This window comes from Physeter macrocephalus, chromosome 10 (assembly GCF_002837175.3).
Source record: "Physeter macrocephalus isolate SW-GA chromosome 10, ASM283717v5, whole genome shotgun sequence".
NCBI classification, from domain to species: Eukaryota; Metazoa; Chordata; class Mammalia; order Artiodactyla; family Physeteridae; genus Physeter; species Physeter macrocephalus.
In genome coordinates this window covers 74,940,243-74,948,981 of record NC_041223.1, presented here as the reverse complement: position 1 = coordinate 74,948,981, position 8,739 = coordinate 74,940,243, and the positions used below count along the sequence as shown (strand labels likewise).

Here is an 8,739-nt window from a genome sequence, read left to right as displayed (position 1 = left end):
AGATTTTTTTTTGATGTGGACCATTTTTAAAGTCTTTATTGAATTTGTTACAATACTGCTTCTGTTTTTATGTTTTGGTTTTTGGCCGCAAGGCATGAGGGATCTTAACTCCCCGACCAGGGATCGAACCCGCACCCCCTGCACTGGAAGGCGAAGTCTTAACCACTGGACTGCCAGGGAAGCCCCTGCCCTTTATTTTTGCTCAGCATTTGATACCTTTCAAATCCCCTTTTGTGCCTCTTCTTTCAGATTATCCTCAGAAGCAGTTCTGTGAGTGAGAAAGAAAAGTTTGCCCTCTCCACACATTGGGACATTGAGGCATGCCCAGTTACACTCGTGTTCAAAGCTGCACAGCTAGGGACAGCTCGCAATTTTTCTATCGACTTAAAAATGCCTTAAGAAATAGTCTATTAATCAAAAAGTAAAACCATTATAGTCATGCCATTAAAAGAGAGAGAGAGAGAGAAATTGTTTGCGTGTATGTGCGTGATAACCTAGAAAATCAACTGAAAAGTTCTGCACCAAAGTAGTTACAGTTGTGGTCTTTCAGGTTTAGGATCAGGGATGGACTTTATGCTTCTGGATTTTTCTGACCATTTCTGTTTGCAATATACATGTACTGCTGCAAAGATCACAGGAGACTATAAAACAATTTTGTCAGCAACGAAAAAAGAGGAAAAGGAAACCAAAAGTGTGTTTTTACTCATGATTATTCTTGGGTGAAGTACTAACCTGGGTTAAAAAAGTACCTTTTCAGAGTACAGTCTGAAGAAGGAACAGATGTTCTAGGTTGCCTGTTAAAGGCAGGGAGTAATTCTGGGATACTGGAGGAAAACACTGGAAGACGGAACAGGGTTTGGAATCAAAGGAATGTTTGGGTTGTTTTGGATCCAAAAATGGGCAGAAGACCTAAATAGACATTTCTCCAAAGAAGATATACAGATTGCCAACAAACACATGAAAGAATGCTCAACATCATTAATCATTAGAGAAATGCAAGTCAAAACTACAATGAGATATCATCTCACACCAGTCAGAATGGCCATCATCAAAAAATCTAGAAACAATAAATGCTGGAGAGGCTGTGGAGAAAAGGGAAAACTCTTGCCCTGCTGGTGCGAATGTGAATTGGTACAGCCACTTTGGAGAACAGTATAGAGGTTCCTTAAAAAAACTACAAATAGAACTACCATATGACCCAGCAATCCCAGTACTGGGCATATACCCTGAGAAAACCATAATTCAAAAAGAGTCATATACCACAATGTTCATTGCAGCTCTATTTACAATAGCCAGGACATGGAAGCAACCTAAGTGTCCATTGACAGATGAATGGATAAAGAAGATGTGGCACATATATACAATGGAATATTACTCAGCCGTAAAAAGAAACCAAATTGAGTTATTTGTAGTGAGGTGGATGGACCTAGAGTCTGTCATACAGAGTGAAGTAAGTCAGAAAGAGAAAGACAAATACCGTATGCTAACACATATATATTTAATCTAAGAAAAAAAATGTCATGAAGAATCTAGGGTTAAGACAGGAATAAAGACACAGACCTACTAGAGAATGGACTTGATGATATGGGGAGGGGGAAGGGTAAGCTGTGACAAAGTGAGAGAGTGGCATGGACATATATACACTACCAAACGTAAAATAGATAGATAGTGGGAAGCAGCTGCATAGCACAGGGAGATCAGCTTGATGGTTTGTGACCACCTAGAGAGGTGGGATAGGGATGGTGGGAGGGAGGGAGATGCAAGTGGGAAGAGATATGGGACCATATGTATATGTATAACTGATTCACTTTGTTATAAAGCAGAAACTAACACACCATAGTAAAGCCATTATACTCCAATAAAGATTAAAAACAAACAAACAAAGAACAATGGCAATAAATATGAAGCAGTAAAAAAAGAAAAAGATTGTGCATGGAAGGCCAAGGAATGTTAAAATATATGATGCCACATAACTTATTTTTTATTATTTTATAGTTGATTTACAATATTATGTTGGTTTTAGGTGTACAACAGAGTGATTCAGTATTTTTGCAGATTATACTCCATTATATGTTAATACAAGATAATGGGTATAATTCCCTGAGCTATATAATATATGCTTGTTTCTTATCTATTTTATAAGTAGTAGTTTGTATCTGTCAATTCTATATACCTACTTTGTCCCTCCCCGTCTTCCCTTTTCCCTTAAATCAGTTTGCTGACAGATAAAGTATATAATTTGTATCTGACAATACAAAGTTATAGACAAAAGCAGGATGTTAAAAATAAACTTTCACACACCAGATTATAATGTTGTAAACAAAATGAGGTACCATATCTAAAAACAAGGTTTGACCAGGCAATATTCTTCATATAAAAAGAGGCAGCATTTGAAGAGGAGAAAGGATTTTAAAGACATGAAGACACGATTTTGAGAAAAATGTTTTTGTAGAAAGCTATCCTCTTGACCTCACCCCACACCCTCTCCCACCCATCACATCTGACAGTGTTTAAGGATAGTTAAAACCCTATCATTCGGAAAGGAACATAACGGACCAACAGAGTCATGCATTCATATCTGAAAAAGCCAAAGGAGCCTGTTTGTGTGTGTGTGTGTGTGTGTGTGTGTGTGTGTGTGTGTGTGTGTGTGTGTGTGTGTGTCTGTGTCTCTGTGTGTGGAGAGAGAGATAGGGAAGAGACTGACCACTAACTATACCTCCATAGACAGCAGGGAAGGAAATGTCTACCATGGCCTAGATATGGACTCCTCAAGAAAGCCATTTGGCGTGGATTCACTTGATGTTCTTCCCCAGTGGTTTTCCTAGTCAAGTGTTTAAGACAATCTTAGCATTCTCCTCAGCTGTCCTGAACTTTAGAGAAGCTTCTTCCCGACTCTAGGCCCATGTCCTCACCTTTCTCAGAGCATCTACTATTGAAAACTTCCTGTTGTAATTCTTTCTTTGCATCTTTTGAGATATAAATCTTTTTAAAATCTTCTTGCCAGTTTGACAACCAGAGATGCCTTTCTTCAGGACCCAGAATCATCTCTGAAATGCAATCATCATGAAAGAGAGTGGCCCTCTCTGTGGGCAGATAGGAGCCTGTTCCAAGCTGTAAACTATCTTCTGTGATGAAGACATGAGAGCGCTTATGTTTTTAGGCGGTAGGGCCAAGTAGTGACACAGGTAGGCCATGGGCCCCCCACCTCAGCTCTTAAAAAATCTGCTACCTTTTGTTTCAGAGGAGTTGAGCAAAAGCTGAGTTCTGGCCTCTCTCCCCTATTGCAATAACCTTGAATAAAGTCTTCCTTGCCTCTTTCACTTTGTCCAGTGCAACCGTTGCTTCAACACAGGCAAGTAGTTGTCAGCAGCAAGAGTCTGTATATAACATGAAAAACCAGAGGGGACCAAGTTAGAAATGAGGAGACAAAATCCTAGGAATTGTAGCTGGCAATGGGTGTCTAAAGATTACACAAATGCTCATGAGTCATAGGGTTAAAATACAGGACATTCAGTTAAATTAGAATTTCAAATAAACAACATTTTTTTTTAGTATAAGCTTAACTCATGCAATGTTTGAGACACACACTAAAAAATTATGTGTTGTTTATCTGAAATTGAAATTTAACTGAGCACCCTATATTTTATCTGACATTCCTACTGTGAGAAAAACAGTTTTAAACATCTGTTCTTCCTGGAGAGCAAAGGACTGCTTACAATAGTATTGATGGCCAGCTGTAATAGCTACACTTTACTATGAACTTCTCTCTCCTTTCTGCCCACTTTGCCCTCTGCAAAGTTCAAAGTATCTGAAACAGCAGCTATCTTGAGAGGAGGCTCTAAGAATAGAAAAATAAGAGGAACCAGCTTCTTCCTTCCCGGAAAACAGGCAGCCCTGCAGGCCTTGGCTGGTTGGAGGGGGCTGGGGAAGTCATATCTCTGAAGGAAGATTTAAAAGTTGATAAATTTCTTAGCCTGGATTAGCTTCTGTATCATTGTATAATTTAGAAAGAAGGTAGGACTCATAGGGACTGCCAAGTTTTCATCCAGAGGCAGAGAAAATTTCCCCCATTGTGAGAGAGACAAAAATAAAGTTCTAGCCTCCCATATATTATATTACCCTTGTTCAGCATATCAAGTCTATAGATCTAAATATATACATATGACAATAAAATACTTTCCAAATTTTATGTGCCTCCAGATTTTGAGATTAATTCATTTAAAGAATAATTTTAAAAGGATAACTGTAAAAATTATTAATCCCCTTGCATATTATAGTAATACTACTTATAAAATATCTAAGTATTATTGACAAGCACTAAATATTAATGAATATTAATAAAATACCTCTATGAGACAAATTTCTAATCTTTTTGTGTCACACTTTTTTTAACTTTTTTATTGAGATATGATTACATCAAATAAAATTCATGAATTTTAAGAGTGTAATTTGATGTATTGCCATTTGTATCACAGGATATTTTAAGAGTCTAATGAAATCTATTATTTCACATATGCAGGGACACATTTTTAATACAATATCAGGGTATTTTTTTCATCCATCTAAAATTTTTGCTTAAAGCTTTTTCCTATGGACTGGCAGTTAATTATTCAAGACAATGACTTTACAAATGTATTATACTTATATATCTAAATTTCTTGAAGTTTGGCCAAATATCTATAAATACCAGTGTTATTTTATATGAATGTTAAGTATAAATGCTATGTTCTCATCTACTTGATTAGCAATAGAATGCTATCAGAATATATATTAATATGACTTTTTTTTTAGATGCAGGTTTATTTTTTCCATCTTTCAACGGGAATTCCTACTTAGAACTGCCTTTTTGTACAACCCTGAGGAAGGAACGTAACAGAATTGTTAACATCTACTTGACTATACAAACAAGCACTTTGAATGGAACAATTCTCTACAGTGAGTATTAAATGTTTGACCTCCTATATGTCATGTTTCTTTCTCAAATATTAACCTACTGAATTAATGAATTATTCATTTAAATGTTTTGGGAAAACTTTTCTAGCCCAGTGAATGAAGTATTACCAAAAAGAAATCTTGTTTCTTTCCAGTTTTCTTTAGCAGTTTCTTTAATTTATGAGTCACTTAATGAAACATGACTTAAAAACAGGCTCCAAACCAGCAAAGAAGAATACAGCAAGCATATAAATTTGACAGCATATGGCTATAGCAGTGAAACAGTAATGCTGCAAATATTTCAGATAGCATATTTTTATAATATAAATAACTAACGTGAATTGCATTCAATACTTGGTAACTTGGAAAAAGGTATTTCAATGCTGGTATTCATTTGACAATTGGGAAAATTCTTATCACTCTTTAAGTATTATCTTAAAATTAACTGGCAAAAAAAAAGTAGTATTAACAGTATTTGTTTAAGGAAAAACCTCCATGTTCAGGGTTCTCTACATTTTGGTCTCTTTCACTCATGGGCAAATACCACTAAAGTGTATTGCTTACAATATTACAAATGTGAGACAATTGTTTTTTTCTCTTTTGAAATGAATACACCATAGTTTTAATAGTTCCCTATATTGGAGATACAATGTCTTCAGTACTTGGATAGATGATCCACTGCAAGGCAACTCATTATTTCCCAAATGAGTTTCTCTTCCACTTTGAAATATTTTGCAAAATTGATTCATCTTACTGTACTTTCTAAACAAAACTTAAACTTTTTTATTACTTGAATATGAGAAAAATGCCTAAAAGAAACATATTTGGAAAACTGGGTGTAGTTAAAAGCTTTGAACATTAAGTTAAAACTGGGAATTACTGTTGTATTTTAGAAAGAAACTAACTTGTCAGAAGTAGGCCAGCATTATTTATTTCCCAAGAGTGTAAGTGCCCTTGTTTAAATGATAGCTTTAAAATATTTGATTTATTTATGTTTAAAAAAAGAGAAGAGGGGCTTCCCTGGTGGCGCAGTGATTGAGAATCCGCCTGCCTTTGCAGGGGACACGGGTTCGTGCTCCAGTCCGGGAAGATCCCACATGCCGCGGAGCGGCTGGGCCCGTGAGCCATGGCCACTGAGCCTGTGCGTCCAGAGCCTGTGCTCCGCAACGGGAGAGGCCACAACAGTGAAAGGCCCGCGTACCACCAAAAAAAAAAAAAAAAAAAAGAAAATAATAAAAGAAAAACTGATTTTTATATGGGAAACCTAAGTGGTGATAGGTGACCATGAAATTTGGAGGTAATAGTGCATTTCAGGGGAAACAAAGCAAAACATGAAACAAAAGATATAAACATAATACTTTAAAGCCGCAAAGAAAGCAAAGTCATTTTCTGGCTTTGCAGTGTTTTAAGTTACCTAGATATGGAAGGTGTTTCCTTGTGAAAAGTGTGTTTTTAGCAGCTGAAAACAGCTCATAGACAAAGAAGCAGCCAACCTCTGGGAATTCTCCTACCCTGGGCCCGTGCTTCAGGCCCACATCCAAACTGCCACTCAACGTTCTCTTTCTGAAGGCCATAGACATACATGCCACTTGTGTCCACTCTGTTCAGGCTGGTGCTCTAAACCAGTCAAACCTAAGCTGATGTGCGTGCCATACAATTACTTTTGCCTTTTGTAACCAATGACCTACCAAAAAAGTCAAACTAGAAATTATTAATGAGAAAAGAGTGCCCTTGGAATAATGAACAGCCTGTGTCTTTGTCTTACATAATTGTTGCTATCACAGCACTGGATGTGTGGAAGCTGTTTACTCAAGGGAGTTTCATAGCCTGTGAAGGTAGAAAATATTTTTGTCTGCAGCATGTTCTTTTTGTTCATGTGTAAGTGGTAATTTAATCCCACACTCTTGGGAAGACCTCAGCAGAATGGTTTATGGAGTTGCTGTCTTCACTCCTCTTGGAATCTGTCAACCTCATAAAAGCCTCACAACAGATAGACACAAAGATTTTCGTGATTCATTTAGACACCCGCAATTTTAAAGGTGTCCCTTAACTTGACTTCAGGACTAATTTTCTTTCCTTTGAAATCATATATTACGTGTAGGAGCAACTAAAATCGTGAGGAAATTAAAACAGATGTTAGAGTGTAAGGGTTTTTGGTTTTTTTGGAGAGTAGAGGGGTTGTTTTTTACCTTTGCTATTTTTCCCTATTCCTGAACATTTTAGCAAAAACTGAATTTCATTTCACAAACATTTATTGAATATTTTTGCTTTGTATCATCACCTATTAAAGGGAAAACGATAGAGAGAAATATTAGATTGATAAACCAATGCCAGTTTTGAATTATATTCCTAGTTCAAAACTGTAGCTTTATCTTTTCTCAGTTTGCCTCAACAACTAATTGATGTTGAAAAGGGAACAAAAGGGAGATAAATCTTGAATCCTTATGGGGTTACAGTAAAATTCCTTAGAAAGGATAGTTTTTAAAAGAACTCTCTGTGGGAGAGAGACAGCTCTGAGAACAGCAGTCAGATGAAAAGAAAGCTTTTTGAATCTGTCACTGAAGCAATTCAGAATTCTGGAACACAGTCAAAGGAGCTGCTAATAGGTCATGGGAGAAGGGGTGAGACCACACAAAACTCTTTAGGTGCACTCTCAGAAATGAGCTCTGTTCAGCGGGCAGCATCAGTCAGGTTTTGTCATGGGATTTATTACTATGCAGGTGAATCCATTCTGTGCTATTTCTGTGAGAAGAAATAAGCAGGCCCTTTGGAAGGATGTGATCTGAGAATTAGGAGAAGACATCTGACCGAAGTGCAGGAGGCAAATTACATGAGCAGCTCCAGTAGAAGAACAGAATTCAGAAATAATCTTTATATTACTTAGTGTCTGTATTTAAGAAAGAGAGCAAAAGGGCTAGTCTTAGAAATTTATTCCAGGTAGGAATTGTTAGAACAGATAAGATTATTGAAGCCTCCTTTCTGGTGCATTTAGGAAGGCCTGGTAGAAGAGATATCTGATATTGCTGAAGAAAAAAATTAAATCTGAAGAATTATAACCTCTGTATTTCTCTATAAAATGACTTCCCTAGCAAAACACTCAATATCTTCATTAGACACCTTCTATGCCAAGACCAGTGAGATACCACAGCATTTCCTGACGTCTTATTAAGAAGCATCTTTTCTCATAGAAAAAGTTTGCTCCATTTTTTTAAATCAATCTTACAACATGTAGCATAAAGTTCTCTGAATGCCTTTGCCCCTTGTTAATAGCTTCCAGTGGAGCTTGTTCCAGACAGAGAAGGGACAGAGTGGGATTGAGAGCAGGGATGGAGGAAGTCATGCATGGCCATTCATAAGGCATCTAGAGATCACTTTATTGTATCATTGTTATGTGGCAGCAAAGTCAAACTCAACAAATAGTAACTGAGTGCCACAAAGTGCAAAGTGCACTGCACTCTGTCAGGCCCTAGGAGGGGTACAAAGATGAATAAGATGTGGTCTGTGTCATGCTTCTCACCATTCAATGGCGAGATCCTATGAGCCTAACTCCATGAGAAAGCTGACTGTGACAGCTTTCCAACAGGAGTACACAGTAAGGACTGGGGCTGAATGGAGACTCATCATACAAGGAATCTGGGCTTATATCGCTTCTCTAACTAGGGAACACCTCATCGTCTGAGTTGGGTTTTACATCTATTCTGCCCATACCCTCAGTACTTCAGCCAGGGCCTTGCATAGATCAGCACTTGATTAGAATAGTTCTTAAAGTTCTGTTTGTGAGTTACTCAACTTTGTTGGTTACAATAA

General features: G+C 37.2%; 1 protein-coding gene across 2 annotated transcripts in view; it reads left to right on the top strand.

Moving 5' to 3' along the window:
* The window catches only part of EYS (eyes shut homolog), a 1,767,714-nt gene that overhangs the window by 1,384,473 nt on the left and 374,502 nt on the right, over positions 1-8,739 (top strand). For both annotated transcript variants that reach the window (XM_024133056.1, XM_024133057.1), the window contains exon 30: positions 4,792-4,935. In XM_024133056.1, the coding sequence (XP_023988824.1) occupies positions 4,792-4,935 (144 nt within the window). The remainder of the gene's footprint in view (positions 1-4,791; positions 4,936-8,739) is intronic.